Raw genomic sequence first — 23996 nt, forward strand, 5'->3', positions numbered from 1 at the left:
AACATATTCTTCAGTTTGAATATAATAAATTTCCTTGAGACTGAAAAGCTTCTGTGCACAAATCAGCACATATTTAGAAAGAATCGCTCATGTGGAACTAAGCTTGCCCTTTCTCGCATGATATCCTATGAACCATGGATAGAGGGTAATATATTACATATTCCTAGATTTCCGGAAAGTGTTTGACATCGTGCCCCGCTACAGACTTAATGACGGTACGAGCATACGGAATAGATTCCCAGATACGTGAGTGCCTCGAAGATTTTTTGAATAGATCCAAGTACGTTGTCATCGGTGGCGAATGTTCATCAGGGACAAGGGTGTCGTCAGGACTACCCGGGAAATGTGGTAGGACTGCTCTTACTCACTACATACACAAATGATCTGATGCACAGGGAGAACAGCAATCTGCGGGTCTTTTTTGGTGGTACAGTGGTATACAGGAAGGTGTCGTCGTCGAGTGTCTTTAGGAGGCTGCAAAGTGACTTAGACAAAATTTATAGTTGGTATGATGAATGGCAACCTTATCTAAAAGTTGAAAAATGCAGATGAGTGGGAAAAATTATCCCATAATGTCCGAATGCAGCGTTAGTAGTGCGCTACTTGACGCAGTCATGTTGATGAAATATCTAGGCGGACGTTGCAAAGTGATACGAATTGGAACAAGCACATATGATCAGAAGAAGGGAGACGTTTGGGAAAGTGTGGTTTATTTGTAAAGGAGACTGGATACAAAACACTGCTTAAGGTTTTTGAAATAAACATAAACAGTCTCGACCGCAAGAAACCTTTATTTTTGTGGTTATCTGTTTCGGTCAGTTACTTACGACCCTCAGGCCGCATACCATGTTGGTGGGTGGTGGCGGTGAACGGAACAGGCGTTACGAACTCCTCGAAAAACGCTCTAAATAATTACTACTGCGTGTGTTTGGGATCCCCACCAGGTCAGACTGAAGGAAGACATCGAAGCAGTTCAGTGGCATACTGCTATATTTGTTCCTGGTAGACTCGATCAACACATAGGTGTTACGGAGATGCTTCTTGAGCTGACAAAGGATCACTGGAGGGAAGACGACGTTCTTTTCGCGGAACGCTACTGAGAAAATTTAGAGAACCGACATTTGAAGCTGATTTCAGAACTATTCTATTTTCGCCAACTTTCATTTGCGTAAGAAAGGCGAAGATAAATCAGCCCCAATACAGGGGCATATAGGCAGTCGTTATTCCTTCGCTGTATGTACTAACTGATGAGGAAAGGATCCATCATCCACCAAGGGGTCTTTCTGAGTATACAGGGTGATTCACGAAGATATGGAAGTATGTTAATATGTTATTCTACAAGTAAAACTAAAGAAAAAAAATCATATAAACATAGGTCCGCAAATGTTTAGTTGCGCGAGTTATCGCTAATAAAAGATTTTGTTTGAAATTTAGCAACTTCGCTAATATGAAGCCATCGCCAAACTGTACGAGATTAAAGTAAAGCACGATTTCTATTTATTTTGTTGTTACTGATCTGGTGAATCTAATAAAACATGTCCCTGACGAATGTCTGCAGTAGTTTTCCAGAACATCCAGAGAAGTAAAGAAGTAATTTCGTTAAATTTTTAATTTATTAACTACTTGACTCAATTTGTGTTTTAAATTCCAGACAACTGCACAAAGATTTCTACAGAAGTCACAGAGAATTTAATTTTGGAAAAATGATGGTAATAACGTTAAATGAAACTGTATTAATGTGTCTGATAATCTGCTTTTATTAATACTTCATGTGTAAGAACAGATTTTGTTGCTCGTTTCAGTTTCAGAGGGTTGTTCTTAAGTTCGTCTATTGCATGTATAATGCGGGCAAGTAATGCCTGAAATGTATTGACTTTGTCCTCGTAAACTATATCTTTTATCCATCCCCATACACAAAAATCCATTGGTGTTAAATGGGGCGATCTGGGTGGCCAAAGACATGTAGCACCACGACCAATCCATTTCTGGGGAAAATGTTAATTTAAAAGTGTAGTAACGGCGTTGGTGAAATGTGGAGCCGCACCGTCATGTTGAAAATACATTTGCAATCACGTAGCAAGTGGAACGTCTTCGAGCAAGCGGGGCATTTCGTACAGTTTTTCGATGTCTTCGTATTAGCGAAGTTACTAAATATCAGGTAAAATCTTTTATTAGCCGTAACTTCGTAACTAAACATTTGGAGACCTATGATTATATGAACTTTAAAATGTAAATAAATGTACGAACTGCGCGGACCTTTTACTTAACGGAATATGTGGCACCTTCAGCACTGGCGTGCCAAAGATGAACACTGCAGCGTCAGTTTATCACAGCCAAAATTGTGAAAATTGCGGAGCGCCAGCATTCAGACATAGTTTGTCCAGCATGTTGATGGATCATTTTGCACGATAGATCATAATGATGCAGAACGAGTCATTTTCATTCACACTGCGAATTAATTTGTACATATAGTTACATTCCGAACATTTCCAAGTTTATATACAGTGTGAATCACTTAAAACTTGCACCGCAGATGTTGCGGAAATGGAAAGTGCTACTGAAGAGCAGTTTTCCCAGAATGGATTATTAGTCAGGGGCTCGTATTTTTGGCCAATCAACAGTTTGCAATAATACTTAAAAAGTGTATTTTTTTGTACAAACGTGCACTTTTTAAATGGAACAATACCTATACCGACACTTGGACAGTCCCTGTGGCAGCACTCAGTAAAGAATAACACAAGTGCATACACTAGTTATGTACATTATAGCCAGTAACGAGATGATCGACCATCACAGGTTGTGTTCAATATGACCACTGGCAGTCTGGTTTGGAACGACTGCTGCACACATGCTAGCATTTCAGCGGAGATGTCCGAGCAGGCTGCAGTAATACGTCGTTGGTATGTCCTTGTAGATAGCATCTTTCAGCTTTCCCCCCAGAAAGAGGTCCAGAGGTGTCAAATCCAGGGAATGGGCTGGCCAAGGTACAGGTCCTCTGCGTCCAACCCAACGATTTGGAAACAATGCGTTAAGATATGCCGCAGTGCTTCGTGCACTATGGGCTGGACAACCATCATTTAGGTACCAGAGGTACCTCCTAGTCAGCAGAAGAACGTCCGTGGAAGATGGTCTGTTAGGAGGCCGTGATACTTGTGCACGTTTAGTGTTCCGTCTGTGAAAAACGGGCCTATGACTGATGGTTCACTATTCCACATCACACGTTTACACACCATGGACGCTGTCGTTCCACCTGACGAAGACAAGGAGGATTGTCAACAGACCAGTAGCGCATGTTGGGTGGTTTTACTGGCCATGATTGACAAATGTGGCTTCATCATAAACAAGATACATAATACATCTGGAGTATCCTGTTTTAAGACCCATGTACAGAAGTTAACGTGATTTTCATAATCGCTTCCATGCAGCTCTTGATGGAGAGAGATATGATATGGATGTAACCTATGTCGATGGAGAATGGGTAGGACACTTTCCTGACTCCTGCCACTTCCTCTTGTGAGTGTGCGGTACCTAACGTGTGGACAAACTGCAATAGCAGCAAGAACATTCATTTTCCCCTCTTTTGTTGTCACTTGTTTCCTTCTGTTATGTTGTCCAGATGTTCCACAAACACTTTCACGCAACTGGTTGAAGAGGTTGATAAATAATTGCCGAGATGTTTGACGTCTAGTGGGATATCTTGCCACATATGCCGTACAAGAACGAACTGAATTCTTCCTACACTCTCCATACACCATGACCATGTCGGCTTTTTCTGCGTTGGTAAATCGCATCGTCCACTCACGACCTACTGCGCGGACTGTCGCACACTAACTCAATAGTAAGTCGCAATGCACTCAAGGAACACAGCACGCTGTAAGCAAACATAACAGCATTGTACCTAGCAACTACACAGGTTGAACGGTACATACAAGTGTCGTTGTGGAAACTTTTCACAATACAATATCACGTAAACGACTCGCATTAGAATCCTGAAACAAATACGTCTGATATGCTAATTTACCCTACTTTTGGTTTATTAATGTCAATAGGCACTGAACCATTAAAAAGTATAAGTTTGCACAAAAATACGCTTTGTAAGTATTATTACTCCCTGTTTATTGGCTAACAATACGAGCCCATGACTACCAATCCATTGGGTGGAGACCGCACATCAACAGCACTTCCCTTTTCTGCACTATTTGCGGTGCAAGTTTTAGGTGATTCACCCTATATATATATATATATATATATATATATATATATATATATATATATATATATATTACAGAAAGATAAAAGACATGCAGATGTGAGTCATCAGTTTCTACCTACCACCTTTTACACATTAGTTTGCTTGAAATTCTTCTATGGAATAGGAGTTGTCAAGGAGAAACTTTCTCAGTTTGCTTTCAAATTTTACTTTGCTGTCTTTCAGACAGTTTATATCACTGGGTAAGTGAACAAAAATTTCTGTTGCAGCTTCGTACACCTCTTTTGTGCTAAAGACAACCTTAATGTGGGGTAATGAAGGCAGTTTTTGCTACTGGTATTGTAATTATGTACATCACTGTTCTTTCGGGCTTTAGTGGATTGTGTGCAACGATCTTCATTAGAGGATAAATATACTGTGCAGCTGTAGTCAGAATTCCCAACTCCTTAAACAGGTGCCTACAAGGTGGTTGTGGGTGAGCACCACATGCAATGTTTCCAGCATGTTTTTGCACAATGAAGACTTTCTTTCTTAAAGATGAGTTAACCCAGAATTCCACATGACATTATCGAATGAAAATATGTCAAGTTAGTGAATTATCGTTTTCCAATAATGTAATGATTCTAAGGGAAATTGTGGCTGGACTAAGTTGTTTTAGGAGCTCCAACATATGGTTTTTCCAATTTAAATTCTCATCAGAATGAATACCTATGACTTGAATTTTCCACCCTATTGTTTCCTCACCATGTGTTACACTTATCATTGATGTAGTACACATAGATGCGCCAACCAGATATTTTGAGTCATTTTAAAATTGAGGGTGAGACTATTAGCAGAAAACCAGGAAATGATACTTTTAAGAACTATGTTTACCATTTCTTCTGTTTCTGTATGTATGCTTGGACTGATTACGATACTAGTGTCATCTGCAAAAAGAACAAATTCTGCTTGTTGCATATTAGCCAGAAGATCGTTTACATATATGATGAACAATAGTGGACCTAAGACTGAGCCTTAGAGAACCCCATACTTGATCTCCCCAGTCAGAATTTTGTTCCTTGGCTATATTGCTTGAACTACTAAGTGGAACTTTTTGCATTCTTTTCGTTAGATATGACATTATTCATTCGTTGGCTATGCCATCAATCTCATAAGACTTAGTTTAACTAGGAGAATATTGTGATTCACACAGTTAAATGCCTTAGGTAGGTCGCAGAAAATGCCAACTGGCGCTATTTTATTATTTAATGCTTGTAAAATCTGGTGAGTGAACATGTAAATGGCGTTCTCAGAACCTGAGCTCATCTGAAAAGACGACATTATCCTTATCGTCTACATGTACAACACTTCGTCCCCCTAAACAACACGCTGCATCTAACTAATCACTACTCTCGGGTGATTCCACTATACACAACGTACCAACTGGTAAGTCAGGCTCCACACTCACCCACAGTGACTTCTCGGTGCCACTCAACATACCATCATTCGAATTAAACCGTAATGTCATTGCTCATAGTTTAACTGTATTTTCTACTACGATAGATGCTGTTTTTGGCAGATCAACATCGACGGCAACTTCCCCTAGCTGGAATGTCTTCCCACCCATTTATAGAGGTATCAGTTTTCTCCCTTTTATTGATCAACTCTAGTACCGTGCATAAGGCATGACCCCAAGCCTCCTGTCAGGAGTCTGGTGGCAACTGGTGGAGACGAAAGATTTGCCACACTGTGGCACCAAGTCCACCAGGGTGGACTTCGTGCGAGGGGTACTTTCCCTCTACCAGTCTTTAACCCATCGCTGCAGCTGGTGGCGCTCATTCATCTCATAGTGTAGCACAGCTCTGATGTCATCGTGGTATTGCTGGGCTCTGAATGCTACTGTCTCAAAAGCAATTCATTATACTGCTCTGGGGCGCATTTGCTGCACTATTGTCCAGCTCCCAGTCACATAGCTCGTAACATAATTGTAGCCATGGTGCGGTGACACTGTCCTGCATTCTGGCTATTATCTTAACACATTGCAGGTTTCGCAGAGCACGGCTAACCCGTCTCGCAATCCTTTTGTGTGTATGTTGTTATAACCTACAGGTCACCACACTGCAATTAACAGCCAGAGATAGATAATCAACTCACCACGGCAGCGCGTTAGAAATTTCACCTAAGACAAGGTAGTGTTGCTACACCTGGTCACTAAAGAACTGAAGTGGTGTCAAATTGACAGACTTGCACCTGGAGGCTGAATGGTTCCAGAAGGGGTCTCTCAGCCAATAATGCTATACAGTCATTTCGTAGCCTGACTGCCAGGAAATTAAAAGTAGTGTTAGGCAGAACATTGGCTACCTGAGCAAGATTAACACAACTAAGGTACCCCAGAGATTGCCTGCTAGTGAGAATTTCTTCTCATCAGCCATTCATTTCATAAGTACCTTTACATAAAAGAAAGTAATTAGAATTATGAGTTAACACACGTATATCTTGGAGGAATTTGTTTAAACGGTTGTGAATATTAACCACAGGCTCGCAGCAAATTTATTCACTGATGAGGTTCTTTGTCAGCAAGCCATTGTTGTTTGAGAATAATAGATCACCAATACAGTACTAGTGAATCTAACTTTGATGCGAATGGAATGCTATAAAACTTTTTGATAAAGTGCCTAGTGAAACAGAATGTCTGACAGGCAGCAGAAGTATTTTGAAATGCGTATTACAGTTTTTTCTTTTAAACAACCACCTCTACACCACAGTGGAATTCTTGCATTAAAATAATTAGGCTACTACATACATGGTCAGCATGTAGCCATATGTATACAAGATTGAATTCTGTGATCAAGCTCACAGGACCAACCACTGTCTACCATCGCCCTATTATCTTCCACCATACGCGTCATTCTGATGCTGTCAGGAAGGGCATAGGTTCAGCACACCGCTCTGCCGGCCGTTGTCGGCTTTATAGGCTTTGGAGCCACTACTTCTCATTCAAGTTGCTCCTCAAGTGCAATAACTAGGCTAATTTATATCTACCTCAGGATCAACACAGTTAAACTAAGATCTCTATTACCTGAGACACAACATCCTAGCATTTGGCTGTATGATCGTCGCTGAGGTATGACTAAAGCTTATGGTGATTGAGTACTGGCGGCACTCACTATTACTTTCCTTGAGATACACGAGTTCACCAAATCCGTAAGTAGCCGAGGCTAGCTGTAATCCCTTGGATGCTCATAATTTGGTACAACCTGGGACGGAGAAATGGCAGGTTGGAGGTCACGTGAAATTTAGCCGACCCTATGAAGTGGCAAGCATTAGCAACCCTTCACCCATCTAATCTTTTTCATTTGTAGCTGCTAAGCAGTCATAGATTAGCACAGCTCCTGAGCTTTCTAGACGCTAGTGAATTGTCTAACTCGAAGATTCGTTGACGTCATCAGGACAAAACTATAACATGTCACTAGTGAAGTGTTTCTGATATAATAGCTCGTTAGTGTGTTAACTACAAATAAACGTTACAAATTCGCGTAGTCCAGTGTGTCTGAAATATAACACTTAGCAATACATGTTCTTCAGTTAGCCTTAACTGTGGCATATCGTCAAGTTATTGTTGTCAGGGTAATATAAAACAAATCATACACCTCTGTAACCCACTCAGACAATGACAAGAGAGTATGAGGGCTCTGGTACTCACAGGCCACTTCAGGCTACAACTAATGCATAAGAATGATCCATTTCCACATGTCACTCCTGACTAACGTATAAGCATAATGAGATTTCTTGACATGTTTTGACTTACAGCACTGACATAATAAAATACAATGAAAGAGCACAAAAATAAATCTATGTAGTGCTATAGTGCTGAGGATATGAATGGGTTATGAGTGTGCATGCCTGCGTTTGTGTGCGCGCGCTCGCGTTTGTGTGTGTGTGTGTGTGTGTGTGTGTGAGATAGGTAGTTACACATTATCCAGTTCACTATAGGTTTAAATCTAGCTGAATGCAAGTAACATATAAAATGTATAAGATAACTGAAAAATGTACACAAGTTAATACTTTTTATAATTTCAATGGAAACTTCTCTTTGTAGGAGAAAGCAATATCCTTCACTCAGTCTTTTGAGGAGGCTGTTAAGGAAGCTATCTCCATTCATCCAGGATCAAAAATCAATCCTGATAACGATGGTCATCTTGTCCACATCACTGGTCCATTGGAAATCAGTGAACCATTAACGGAAGTAGAGTATGGCATTTCAGTTCCAGCTGTAAAACTGAAGAGACGAGTCCAGATGTATCAATGGGTTGAAGAACATGTGCAAAGGTAAGAAATGATCATCTATTTACTTACATATGTGTTCTAACTTCATAATTTTGAATAACAAGATTGACAAAGGCTTGAATATTAGTTTGTATACATATAAATCTACTTTTTCAAATATTCGTATTAAGTTGTTTATATTGATGAATTTATGTGGGTAAGGCGCTATAAAATAATTTCTACACACATAGTGGAAAGTGAATAATATATGATAAAGGTAAACCTGACTACAAGAATGACTTCACCGTAAATGAGTAAAGCTCTCTGCAGAGAACTTAGCGCATAAAGCGAAACTATTGTTCTAAGGATGCTTTGGACACACTGGGCTTGTTGGTGTAGTTCATGTTCATTCATTTTATAATGTTTATTGCTTGTACTGGTATTCTTTCAGTGATGAAAATATCACTTAAAATTGCATTCTTAATTCGTAAAAAAGTTTTGTATGAAAACAGACATATAGTAAGCTGGCATTACCAGTGAAGTATGTAGACACAGAATGATGATTATTAGGATCTGAGAATTAACCATAAGTTATTAATTAGAAAAATATTATTTCCCCACAAAATGTAGAATAAAAGAAATGTGCATTTCACGCATCAGTATTAAAATTAAAGAATAAAAGAAACACAAATAAAAGTTACATAAGAAATAAAAAACAACAAGGAAGTTATGAATCACAGCTTTATGTCCACCAGGAAAGTAAACTGATCTCTCACTTGGACTGATGGTTTCAATTTTTGCACAGTTTCGTAGGAGTTATACCAAAGCATGCAGGGAATATCTGGCAATCTCTAAAATTTCTTTTGTTTCTTCATAGTGTCAACAAATATTTCCCTTTACCTTTCCTGAGTGGAACTGGGCATTGCAGTCTTACACCACAAAGTCATCCATGTGATGCTACACTCAGTTATCTACAGAAACTATATTAAAGGGCAGGGTAGGTTTAAAACCACGTAAGGCCCATATTAAGTGATATGTACTCTTTCCAGTATTAATTTACTTACATAAAACGGGCAACATTTAATAAAATTATAATTATTATAATTTTATAAAATTATGATAACAGATGCACTTTGATTTTTGAGCCATTATCTGATCAACATAGTAAAACACCAAAACTACCCATAATAATTGACTTTTATTAGGCGCATCCACACAGGAATGGAAAAACGCTTCTATGTAAGTAAACAGTTGTATACCACCATGTTATTTACGTCCATTCATAATCAGAAAATTGTTCAATCGCTGACATGGCTACATAGTAACATGTCAAGACTGCCAGATCATAGAGGCGAGTACTGTCTCAATTTAATCTCAGACCATTGCGGATCGGTTCTTTTGCTTAGCTGCAAATTAGTATTCAAGCGATTACCCGCAATCACTTTTATACTGGTAGGCTGGTTAAACGTTTTCGTTTCAGTTAAGCTTTCCACAAACAGAAAGAATCAGAAAAACGTGTATATTAGAAGATTAACATGCAGATAAATTTGAACACAGCCATCTGTACAGTTAACCGTCAGTCACACGCTGTTTATATATAACACGCCCAGGACGGTAACACCAACAAAAGAAAAAGGAAATATAATCGAAAACTGAGAATACGGTAGCACCACAGCAATACAATTTACTGGAAACATACAAATTTGTGTCAGACCAGGATTTCCCGTTTTACGCGAGTCGTCGCCTTGAACACTGCAACTGTCCGAGCATATTCTTTGAACAGACCCAAACTTCCTTATGTCCCAGTGTCTGCTTCCCACAGTGCTTACACAATTATGTGATTTCTGTGCATGGAGAGACTTATCTAGTTTTCTAATCAGGTTGCCTTGGCTTTGACATAAAATACGTTAGTGCAGTATCTGTTTTTGACAGTGTCTGTAAAGTTCCATGCAATGTTCCTTCAGACATGCAAAGTTGTACATCAGTGTAATGTGCAAAGGAACATTGCATCGAAATTTACAGACACTCAATGTATGTAAAAAGAAAAAAAAGTAGATAAGGATTTGTTGGAGTTTGTATCTCTGCATTTTGTGTCATGTGTGGTCAGCTCACTCATCAGGAGTTTGCACCTCTCTAAATGCAATACTCTATTCTGTCACTACTCCGCCAAATCTCTCCTTGAACGAAATTTTAAAGCTGTATGTTGAACAAGCTCCGTATAGAGCTCATGACAACTGATGTTAAACGGAAAATAATGGGGGTTACTCAGATGATAGACCGTTACCATTTTCTTAGACAAAGAGTGTAAAATAGATGCCAATATAAAAGTTAACATAATATTCTATGTATGAACAGTATGTTGAACTCGATGACAAACGAAGGATAGGAACCTGTTGTACCTACCTAACGATAGTGAGTGTCAAACAAAAGATTATTATTCTTATTTTAGAAAATCATGAATAGCTTTATTGTGGTATATTCGAGACTGATTTCTCAATATTGATGTTATGAGAAGTGCACTATACTAACACACGAAATAATTTATTTAGTGACTCCAAATTGTGCTTTAAGTATTTTCTCAGTTTTGCTGCCATGTAAGAATTATTACCTTCAAAATGCCTTAAATTTATTTTTCATCCTCAAATGATTTGGTAAAACAGATCCCTGTATAAGGCATATGGTAAAATCAAAACTGCAAGTACCATACTGCTGCAATTGAGGACAATATTTGTTTAATGTTGAACATGTCTTATGATAGTAGTGGAACAAAGAGGGAGTGAGCCCATTTTGTTAGTGCAGGTTGCCTACATCAGGTGCAGATATGCACTCAGGGGCAAACATATTGTTCTCCTTTGATTGATAGGTCATTAACCTATTGTTCTACTTTGATTGACAGGTACTTAACCTATTGTTCGGCTAAAAGGATCCTTCCTTTTGGTTAACAAGCACTTAACCTATTGTTCCCCACTCCCTCCCCCTTCTCCTCCCCCCACCCCCCTCTCACCCTTCAGGAAACCTTCCCCCTCGCTGCTACAGGTATACTTTCAGGTCTGAGTTATCAGAACAGCCTGTCTCACTCTTATCAATTTGATTGACTACTTAAATAAATTGATCAATTAATTAACTACTCCCTCTCTGGTAACCTTCTCTCCTCCCACCCTATCTTTCGGAAATTGGTGGGAAAAAGACTTAGTTGATCGGTCATTTGGAGGGAATTCGGTTGCAGTATGTGGAATATTGTTTAAACACTGTAGACAACGTATAGAGTATTATTTAATTACTTATGGCAATGTATGGAATATAGTTTATTTATTTAGTTAAAGAATTTTTCAGGAAATTGATCACCACCCATGCCACCCCATCCCAGCCCTCCTCACCCCCTCCCTTCCCCTCCTCTACCTGGAAATTGGTGGCTCTTTGGTGGAGAAGAAGCATCTCATGATGGGAAATTCGAGGGTATAATGTTTATTTATAAAAAATTCAGTTTTTGGGAGCTGGATTTCTCTTTCTCATCATGCTTTGATGGTTGGAAACATGTAGATGTTACAAGAAGTAATTACGTGAGGCAAACATGTTGCATAACTTAATGTTCATCATTGTACTCTGGGTGTCTTAATCTAATGTTTGGCACTTTGTTGGCACTTAACCTATTAAAACTTCCTGGAAGATTAAAACTGTGTGCCAGACCTTTGCTTTTCACGGCAAGTGCTCTACCACACAGTTTTAATCTGCCAAGGAGTTTCATATCAGTGCACACTCTACTGCAGAGTGAAAATCTCATTCTGGAAACTTAATCTATTGTTCTGTTAAGTGGTTTTCCATGTCACCCCCATTTCCTTAAACTATTGTACCGCCTTTGATACCAAATTAAGTAATTAGTCATGTTCTCCCACCATTTTCTGGAACACTTTTCGAATTTCACATGCTTTTGAACGCCATTTCTGATGTATTATTCTACATCACCCACCTCCTTGAACTATTGTACTGCATTTAGATAAAAATTATGCGAATTAACCTAGTGTTCTGCACTTAACCTGCTATTCTACTCTATGCCACCCACTCACGCACACCCTCTCCTTAACTATTGTACCATAACACCACATTGATATAAAAAATTTGTGCAAATTAATTAAATCGATATTTTTCAGGGCAGTTTTTTTTAATTCACAGCATCCAATTGGTCGGTGAAACCAATGGAATATAGTTTAAACAAAATATTGGTATTAAAAAACACATCCCACCACCCACCGCCGATGCCGCCGACTCCGCACGTGCCCCCAGGAGTCAGGGTGCACCGGCGGCCTCCACAATGTGATGACACGACTGTCAGCTGCTGAGCCATGCACAGGTGTCTGTACGGGTCCCTCAAGCATGAGGCAGCAGTATCCCTTTCATACTTGACACCTGAGAAGTTCCTGTCGAAATACATGTTCACCTAGGCACTGTTAGTGGCACAATGAGGCAGAGCTGTGGTGTGGGTCCAGAACCGAGAGATGTTTGCATAGCACAAAAAAGGTTCTCAGTGTTATACCAACGTCACATATCTATGTAAATAACTGCCAACTCCCCCGTCTGGATGCGCTATAGAAATCTGTTGCGATGCTTCCCAGAATAACACAACTTGCATTGTTCCCAGCGATGCTAAAAGGACATTCAAGCTCCATCTAGCTGTGCACGCGTGCGTACCTGCCTAGCGAGGCTGACACATTGCTGCAAAATGTTCATCCTGCTGTCAACATACATCTCAGAAAAGTTAAACGTTCTCTCCACTGAAGACCTTCATCGTGTCTGTGCATGCTTGCAGGAACACTGTTAATCATAAAAGCATTCTTGTTGTTTGGAAAGCGAGCACTGTTTAAGCACAGATCCTACAGCTACTGGTCTGAGGATGTCTTAATGCCACTGTGGCGAATGAGTGACGGCATCCCCATCATGGACAGATGGTCTGCATCAACTTGTCTTTAAACACTTGCTTTCTCAGAACTTTCCATAAATAACTTGCATCCATCTTGTTTGCATCAGTTTGTAGACGCTTCTATGTCCTGGCTGAATTACTAATACCGCTGGTGTGGAAGCACTGTCTGCATTTTTTTTCTTTCTGCAGAGGAGACTTTCAGAGGCACAGAACTATTTTGTATGGATCACCATATTGCAATGACAATTAAACCCTGCAAAGTGGCCTACAGATCGACAAATATGGAAAGACTCTCACTGAATTACACTGCTCTGCCACTGAGAACGAGAGCTTGAATATTAGAGCGTGAAACCGGTCTCCAACCCGGCAATATATCACCGCATACTGTGTCGATGTACTAAACATAGAATTCGTATATTGCGCCATACAAAATCGCCCGTTTTACATAATTTATATAGTTATGGATCACCACACACTTGTACATACACCGCGAAGACAGGCAGCATAAGTACATGCACAATACATATACCCTGAACTGCCCTAGATATTTCCCCAAAGGCCAGACGATCATCCACTCCCGATGCAGGACCAGAGTGCCTTCAGTGGACTGAAGTCACTCTCAGAACTGTTGTCTGCCCTGTTAGCTAAGTGGTCAGCGTGACAGATTGCCGTCCTACGGGCCCAGGTTCGATGCCCGACTGGGATAGGGATTTTCTCCGCTTAGGGACTGGGTGTTGTGTTGTCTTCATCATCATTTTGTCCCCATCCAGCGCGCAGGTCGCCCCATGTGGTGTCGAATGTAATAAGACGTGCACCAAGGCGGCTGGACCTGCCCCGTAAGGAACCTCGTGGCCAATGATGCCAAATGCTCATTTCCATTTTCAGAACTGTTGTACAAAGGCTGGATAGGTTCCCCTTGGCACAAAAGCGTTACTGCTTCCGGCCCCGACCTGCTTGCTTGCCTGCTTTTGTACACCCATCTCCAGACTGTTGGATTACAAGAACATATGTTATTTCACATGGTTTGCCAGAATATAATACCATTTTCACGATACTTCTCGATATCAAGCACATAGCAATATCGCTTGCATAGCAGTATCGCTCACACAACATAATTCCGAAGATATAGAATGAAAATTATTTCTCCAGAAGTCCGAAACTTTAGTGAGGTGGAGTATGCTGTAAACCACTGAGTAATTAGAAACTTATCCCGTCTGCAAAGACCTTTACATGAAAATTCGAAAAGAAATAGAGGCATCTGATATTTCCACTCACGAATACCAATGTCGGTGATGTAACAGATGCCAAATCATATCTATAATTTACAAAGTCAACTAAGGTGTTTCTCATGTCTTTACCCTGCTCGATGCACACACCACAATAGATGTTCCCTTGGCTGAATAAAGGTGCAAAATGCGCAGAGGCAGTCAACCGGTCGATTTACATGGCAGGGAATAATGGTCCAGTGCAGACACACATCCATATTGAATCTTCTCAAATTTCCATGCAATCACAAAAGCAGCCCAACACATACTAAGTATCAGTTCACTACTCGGCCGTCTAGAGGACGGCATGGTCAAGTCAACTACATTCCCGCATCCCAGCAGGCCTTTCTATTCGGACGGCTCCTACTGTTAACAGGAAACGTGAATCATTCCCGCCACAGGCCATCGGCGCTGCACCCCAAGCACACATAGGCAGAATCATCATCCTAGGAAATCGATCACATATATATCTGATCGCAATACTTACAGTTAAATTTTACAATTCCAGTCTCAGTTGAGCAACATTCGAAAATGTGTGAAGTATCGGTAATACACCCCGCTGGTGGCTGTGGCTCTGGAAATATCTGTACCATTCTTATGACTTGACTTTCTCAGTATTCCACGTCAAATTCATACCTTCCTTACAACTGGACATAGTCATTTCCTCTGCACATATCAGAACAAAAACATATACTTTATAAGCCTGACGCTCAATCCGAATGTATCACACATCCTCTTCTGCTTAGCATATTACTTCATGTATAACTGATTGCTGGAGATACAGGATAATACTGACCAAAAATCAACGATGGGTGGACATATCTTATTAATTTTCTTGCGAGTGGTACCACTGTGTCTTCGAATGAGAAGCGTAATCGTGTTAGAAACTGCCAGATGTTAAAAAACACAGCCATATTACCATCACAAGCGGTGTCTGTTTTACAGGTGCATACAAGTATTCATGTTAAAAGCTGTACTGGCTTTATAAATCTACGTATGGCATTACCTCTGAATGAAGTGGTTTTTTCCAGACAAATACCGTGACACTGAATATAGATGGTGATCGCCAGAGTGTATAGCATTAGACCAACAGTGAGGATACACGTCGCTGACGTGCAACCTCGTAATAAAATTACCGAATTTTGAAAGTTATTCAGCTAAGGAGCATGGTATAAAACCGGTATTTTCAACTCCCTCACGCCACCGCCGCTATATTTTTCTCCAGTATTTGTAATGCATTCGATCTCGATGCCATGTCAGAGCTTCGATGATGTATCGACTGGGTTATAGGCGATAGTTGATTGAGAAGGATCACAAATAGTAGTAGATGGTGTGCTGATTGAGGTCATAAGAAATGTGCACTAGCTTTTCAGATCTCTGGTGTTACGCTTTCCGTAGAAATGTTGTCTGGGATTTGGAATTAAGCCTTCCCTTTCAACCTCATACCTGCGCTGTAAACTATGTAGAAGCCCTTTAATTATTACAGCCACTAGTGAATCATATTTCTGGCACTCTCATATCTCGAAATGAGTCATCTTTCTCGGATTGGTTTGCTACAGTAAAATTACAACGTGGTGTTAGATAGACCCTATGCATCTTGCAACTGCCCCTCAGACTCTGCACTACCATCTTCGCAGCTTTGCGAAATTGATCATTCCAATGTAAGCTGGAACTAAGTAGAAGTCGGAGAAATCTATATCTACCATCTTCTGTAACCCATGTAAAAACAGGATAAGCTGAGTTACTGTGACAGGACTGTATTTCGACCATTCGATGGAAACGGCAACTGGGGGAAGGATGAGGACTTTGCTACTGCACTGTGGTGCGTCCCCAGACTACATACGTGTGCAACAGATCCATGTCCCTCAGGGCCCATTCACGTCTATCGCCCTAACGTGCTGTCTTCGTTATTCTGTACCATCCAACAGAGAAAAATTACGAACTATAAAAGCTCCACTCATCCAATAGAGAACTCGATAAGATTTTTACCACATCTCTCTTTTCCCATATATCGAAAACAATACATACATACTGTATGCGTGCCAGCACCTAACACATGTGATGATCCTATTAAATACACAGGTACTGATCAACTGCACAGATTAGTTTAAAGTTTCATCACCTGTACTGTAGGAGGATGATGGTATCCCACATACTGTAAGTTACAAGAGACGCTCCCTGTGACCCTGTGTCGTTGTTTGAAGCATTGTTTTTTCCTGCTTTAACACGCTTTGTACACTACCATACATTTTGATTTTGTTTTTCCGCCACAACTTCGAGGTCTGTGTCATCTTGTAAACTCAAATTAACACATTCTGATCCATTGCCTCTTGCAGAAAACTAGACGTCGCATGCTGTAAATCATGTTGATACTACTGATACCATAACACACTAAACATATTGGATGATTTTAAATAAAAGAGAATTACAATTCAAGGAGACTGTAAGAGTTTGGCGCCATTGTGGAGGGTTTCCAAAGTGCAGTCCGAAGGTGATTGACGACCTCTACATTTAAACTTATCTGTCACAGTGACGGAATAGCTGATGCCTCTGCATTCCATTTCGACTGATTCCTCTAATTGCAGTCATGAACGCAATCACTCTTTCATTGTCAGCCATCTCCAGAAGGTGTTGTCCCTCCATCAAAACATTTCTCCAACTCAAAGAAGCAATGTCAGTCAGTCATTATGTGGTAACCAACAGCGTGCTAGTGGACGAATGAAATGGGAAAGACACTGTCGATGTAATGTAATAATATGCATCACAGTTGATAGTGCGAACAATTTTAGCATTTTTACATTAATTTCAACACCGAACAGTGATGCGACAGCATGTTTCCCAATTTCAGTATCAAAGCTAAACCGTCCCTTCTCTACTTTGCGAGTATCATTGTGAATGTAGATAGATGACTGTACAGTACATCCATTCATGGTTAATTCTTGAACACATACATCATCAAAGTATACCAGACAGTACTCTACATATTTCTAACACCTCGAGCACAGTGATTAATTTACAAAACATCTCTATGCGGTTGGGAATCACAGAGCATTCCCGCAGTCTTAGGATAAAATTGGAGAATGAAAGACCCCCTCGCACTGTCTTTGTTTGACCAATCCGCCCTGCAACACCTTTATCGATTTAATCTGCAGCTGACCAGAAGTAGACTGCTACATTCCATGTCTCGTAAATGAATGGAGCTTGCCGAGTCCTCACCTGTCCAAGAGCACAAAATGTCTCCAGACGCGCCTATGTCGAGGAGGCTAGCACCCCTTATTGGTGTACAATAACCGATTTGAAAGTGTTGTGATATAATAGCAGATGGTTAAGAAGAACAAGAAACTGGTGGTTTTGATGCGTGATGGATCTCCAGATGGATGGAGTTCGAAGCATTTAACGTAAATCAACTACACTATCAATTTTAAAGTATTGTTTTAATGTCTGGGATCAGTACCAGGAGGGTATTGGTAAGAGAGATGATAAACACAAGTACTCCTAATTTTACAAAGGCTATAATGTTAGATCGCTGTAGTTTCCGAACTATCAGTCATGTGGAATGCAGCACTGTTAATATTCCAGTGTAAGAAATACATCTCCAGCCCATGACATACATCTTTCTTGCAGGCTTCTCTACGATAAACGATGGTAACAAACTATAAAACGAAAAAAACTACTTCCTTATAACAGTGGTTCAGTGTGATACAGGCACAGTGTCGCTCTCCAGAGATGTATAGCGTCCACTTTTCACATCCGATCATGGTTCAGAAATTGTTAGTGGCGGCATGACATATAATTTGAATGTCGGACGCCACTGATATGAGTATATCTGTTTCCTTGTAGGAGGTATTCTCCGATACTAATGATCATTTATATAGGACTGATGCGAGCATAGTGTAATTTCTGAACCATGATCAGATGTGAACAGTGGATGCTATACATCTCTGGAGAGCTACATTGTGCACGTATCACACAGAGCCACTGCTTTAAGGAAGTAGTTTTTTCGTTTTACAGTTTGTTACCATAGTTTATCGTAGAGAAGCCTGCAAGGAAGATGTATGTCATGCGCTGGAGATATATTTCTTACACTGGAATATTAACAGCGCTGCATTCCACATGACTGATAGATCAGAAATTCATTCGATCTAACATCATAACCTCTTTTAAGTGCAGAACTGTGTAGCCTAAGGAGAGCGTGCGTTTATGTTCTCTCTTAGCACTACCCTCCTGGTACTAAACCCAAACACTACAAGAATACTTTAAAATTGATAGTGCAGATGATTTATGTAAAATGCTTCAAACTCTATCCGTCTGGAGAGCCATCATGCATCAAAACCACCCATTTCTTCTTCTTCTTAACAGTCTGCTATTACATCACAACACTTTCAAATCTGTTACTGTTCACTGATAAGGGGTGCAGCCTCCTTGACATGGGCGCGTCTGGAGAAATTTTGTGCTCTTGGACAGGTGAGGACTCGGCAAGCTCCATTCATTCATGAGACGCGGAATGTAGTGGTCTACTTCTGGTCAACTTCAGATTAAATCGGTAACGGTACTGTAGGGCGGGCTGGTCAAAGACAGTGCTAAGGGGTCTTTCAGTCTCCAATTTTACCTTAAGACTGCGAGAATGCTCTGTGACTCCCATCGGCATACAGACAGATCATAGTTTAAGCACTATGCTCGAGGGGTTAGAAATATGTAGGGCGCTGTGTGGTATACTTTAATGACTTATGTGTTTAAGAATTAACAACGAATGAACGTACTGCACAGTCATCTATCTACATTTACAATCATACCCGCAAAGTAGAGAAGGGACAGTTTAGCTTTGATACTGAAATTGGGAAACATGCTGTCACATCACTGTTCGGAGTTGAAATTAATGTAAAATTGCTAAAATTGTTCACACTATCAACTGTGATGCATATTATTACAGTACATCAATGGCGTCTTTTCCATTCCGTCCATCCACTGGCACGCCATTGGTTACCACATAATGATTGACTGACATTGCTTCTTTGAGTTGGAGAAAGAGTTTTATTGGATGGGCGACCCCTTCTGGGGATGGCTAGCACCGAAACAGTGAACGCATGCATGACTGCAATATGAGGAATCAGTCGAAATGGAATGCAGAGGCATCAGGTATTTTGTCACTGTGACAGATGAGTTTAAATGTAGAGGTCGTCAATCGCCTTGGGACTGCAGTTTGGACACACTATACAACGCCGCCAAACTCTTCCAGTATCCTTATGTTGTAACTATCTTTTATTTAAAGTCATCCAGTGTGTGTGGTGTGTTATGGTACCAGCAGTAACAACATGATTTACACCATGCAGCGAATGGTTTTATGCAAGAGGCAATGGATCAGAATGTACTATTGTCAATTTACAACATGATACAGACCTCGAAGTCGTGGCGGAAAAACAAAATCTATATAAGTGTAAGAAGCATGTTACAGCAGAAAAAAAACAATGTTTCCAACAACAACACAGGGTCACAGGGAGCGTTTCTTCCGATTTACAGTATAGTCTGTGGAATATGATCATCCACCTACAGTACAGGTGATGAAACCTTAAACTGGTCTGTGCAATTGGTCAATACCTGTGTATTTAATAGGATCGTGCCATGTGTTCCAATCCGGCACACATGTGGACTGGTTTTCGATATATGGGAGGACAGAGATGTGGTAAAAATTTTATCGAGTTCTGTATGGGATGAAGTCAGTGGAACTTTTATAGTTCGTAATTTTTCTCTGCTGGACGGTACAGAATAACGAAGATAGCAGGTTGGGGCGATAGACGTTAATGGGCACTGAGGGACGCAGATCTGTAGCACTTATATGTAGTTTGGAGATGCACCACAGTGCAGTAGCAGAATCCTTCTTCCAGTTTCCATTTCCATCGAATGGTCAAAACACAGTCCTGTTGCAGTAACTCAGCTTAGCTTGTTCCTGCATGGGTTGCAGAAGATAGTAGATATAGCTTTCTCCGGCTTCTACTCAGTTCCGGCTTATATTGGAACGATCACATTCGCAAAGCTGCAAGGATGGTAGCCCAGAGTCTGAGGGGCAGTTGCTAGATGCATAGGGACTACCTAAAACCATAACTGGAATTTTACAGTAGCAGATAGATCCGAGGAAGGTGACTCATTTCGAGATACGAGAGTGCCAGAAATATGATTCACTAGTGGTTGTAATCATTAAAGGAACTCTGAAAGTGTAGCACTAGAGATCTGAAAAGCTAGTGCACATTTCTTACGACGTCAAACAGCACACCATCAACTACTGTTTATGATCCTTCTCAATCAACCATGGCCTATAGCCCAGTCAATATATCATCGAACCTCTGATATGGCATCGAGATAGAATGCGTTACAAATACTGAAGAAATATCTAGAGGCGGTGGCGTGAGGGAGTTGAAAATACCGACTTTATACCACGCTCCTTAGCCGAATCACTTCCAAAATTCGGCAATTTTATTACGAGGTTGCACTTTTGGCGAGGTATAGCTGCAATGTTGGCGATAAGCGTCTATATTCAGTGTCACGGTATTTGTCTGGAAAAAACCATTTCATTCAGAGGTAATGCCATACGTAAATTTATAAAGCCAGTATGGCTTTTAACATGGGTACTTGTATGCACCTGTAGAACCGAGACGGGTGGTGATGGTAGTATGGTTGTGTTTTTTAACATCTGGCGGTTTGTAAGACAATTACGCTTCTCTTTCTGAGACACAGTGGTACCACTTGCAAGAAAATTTATGAGACATGTCCACCCATCGTTGATTTTCGGTCAGTATTATCCCGTATCTCCAGCAATCAGTTATTCACGAAGTATTATACTAAGTAGAAGAGGATGTGTGATAGGTTCGCCTTGAGCGACAGGCTTATAAAGTATGTGCTGATGTGTGCAAAGGAAATGATTATGTCCAGTTGTAAGGAAGGTATGAATTTGACGTGGAATACTGAGATAGCAAAGGGGAGAGTAAATCAAGTCATGAGAATGGTACAGATATTTCTACTTCCATAGCCACAGCCGTCAGCGGGGTGTATTTCCGATACTTCGCTCACTGTCGAATGTTACTCAACAGAGACTGGAATTGTAAAATTTAATTGTAAGTATAGCGATCAGATATATATGTGATCGATTTCCTAGGATGATGATTCTGCCTATGTGTGCTTGGGGTGCAGCGCCGATGGCCTGTGGCGGGAATGATTCACGTTTCCTGTTAACAGTAGGAGCCGTCCGAATAGAAAGGCCTGCTGGGATGCGGGAATGTAGTTGACTTGACCATGTCGTCCTCTAGACGACTGAATAATGAACTAATACTTAGTATGTGTTGGGCTGCTTTTGTGATCACATGGAAATTTGAGAAGATTCAATATGGACGTGTGTTTGCACTGGACCATTACTCCCTACCATGTAAATTGTCCGGTTGACTGCTTTTGCACATTTCTAACCTTTATTTAGGTGAGGGGACATCTATTGTGGTGTGTGCATTGAGCAGGTGAAAGACATGTGGAAGACACGTTTGCTGGTTCTCTAGATATGAGGAACACCTTAGATGACTTTGTAAATTATAGGAATGATTTGCCATCAGTTACATCACTAACACTGGTATTCGTGAATGGAAATTTAGTTACCTCCATTTTTTTGCCGAAGAGAACCAACCCTGCCTTTGTACAACAGTTCTGAGAGTGACTTCAGTCTACTGAGGGATCTCTGATCCCGAGTCGGGAGTGGAAGATTGTCCGACCTTTGGGGAAATATCTAGGGCAGTTTGGAGTATACCTATTGTGCATGTGCTTGTGCTGCCTGTCTTCACGGTGTATGTATGAGTGTGTAGTGGTCGATAGCTATACGAGTGATGTAAAGGGGGCGATATTGTATGGCACAGGATACGAATTGTATGTTTACTACATCGACACAGTACGCGATGATATTGCCGTGTTGGAGATCGGTTTCACGCTGTAATATTCAAGCTCTCGTTATCAGTGGCAGAGCAGTGTAATTGAGTAAGGGTGGTTCCATATTTGTCGATCTGTAGGCCACTTTGCACGGTTTAACTTTTGTTGCAATATGGTGATCTGTACAAAATAGTGCTGTGCTGCTGAAAGTCTCGTCTGCAGAAAGAAAAAAAAAGGCAGACAGTGCTTCCACACCAGCGGTATCAGTAATTCAGAGGGTAAATTCAATAAGAACCAATCATAATGCTCCATTCATTCTCAAGACATCCTTTGTGCCGGAACGTAGGAGTATCTACAAACTGATTCGAACAAGGTGGATGCAAGGTATTTATAGAAAGTTCTGAGAAAGCAAGTGTTCAAAGACAAGTTGATGCAGACCATCCATCTCTGGCGGTGATGCTGTCACTCATCCACCACTGTGGCGTTAGGACATCTGCCGACCAGTAGCTGTAGGGTACCAAAAATTCCCTCCATTTTGCTCTTCTGTAAGACAATGCTTCGAATACTGTTTGCATAATTGTTCTAATTCACCCCGTCTTTGCTTAAACAGAGCTCTCTTTCCAAGCAACAAGAATGCTTTTATGATTAACGGTGTTTTCGCGAGTGTGCACAGACATGATGAAGGTTTTTAGTGGTGAGCACATTAATGTTACTGAGACGAATGTTGATATCAGGACGAACATTTCGGGGCGATGCGTCACCCATGCTGGGCAGGTAAGCATGTGTGCATTGCTGCCGACCGGTGTGGCTGTGTGGTTAAAGGCGCTTCAGTCTGGAACCACGTGACCGCTACAGTCGGAGGTTCGAATCCTGCCTCGGGCATGGATGTGTGTGATGTCCTTAGGTTAGTTAGGTTTAATTCGTTCTAAGTTCTAGGCGACTGATGACCTCCAAAGTTAAGTCGCATAGTGCTCAGAGCCATTTGAACCATTTTTTGTGCATTGCTAGACACAGTTCACATGTTCTGTCAGGATCGCTACGAACAATGCAGGCTGTTACTCTGGGAAACATTGCAACAAATTTCTGTTGTGTGTCCAGAGGGGGGACTTGAGTGTTATTTACATAGATATGTGACGTTGGTGTAACACTGAGAACGTTTTAGCTGTATGCAAACAGCTCTCGGCCCTGGAGCTGCTCTTAAGCTATACGTCATTGCCCCAGCAACGGTGACTGGGTGAACACATATTTCGACAGGAATTACTCAGGTGTCAAGTATGAAAGGGATGCTACCGCCTCATGCTTGAGGGACCCTAACGTATACTTGTGCATGGCTCGGCAGCTGACGCCCGCATCGTCACTTCGCAATGGTCGCTGGTTAATCCTGACTCCTGGGGATGCATGCTGAGTCGGCAACGTCGGCGTCAGGTGGCAGGGTGTGCTTTTTACTAGTGATCGTTTGTTT

General features: G+C 40.9%; 1 protein-coding gene across 6 annotated transcripts in view; it reads left to right on the forward strand.

Annotated features, from left to right (window-relative positions):
- The window catches only part of LOC126183803 (transmembrane protein 43 homolog), a 226612-nt gene that overhangs the window by 65848 nt on the left and 136768 nt on the right, over positions 1–23996 (forward strand). For all 6 annotated transcript variants that reach the window (XM_049926045.1, XM_049926051.1, XM_049926049.1 and 3 more), the window contains exon 3: positions 8289–8518. In XM_049926045.1, coding sequence (XP_049782002.1) covers positions 8289–8518 — 230 coding nt within the window. The remainder of the gene's footprint in view (positions 1–8288; positions 8519–23996) is intronic.

Source organism: Schistocerca cancellata, chromosome 4, assembly GCF_023864275.1.
Source record: "Schistocerca cancellata isolate TAMUIC-IGC-003103 chromosome 4, iqSchCanc2.1, whole genome shotgun sequence".
Taxonomy (NCBI): Eukaryota; Metazoa; Arthropoda; class Insecta; order Orthoptera; family Acrididae; genus Schistocerca; species Schistocerca cancellata.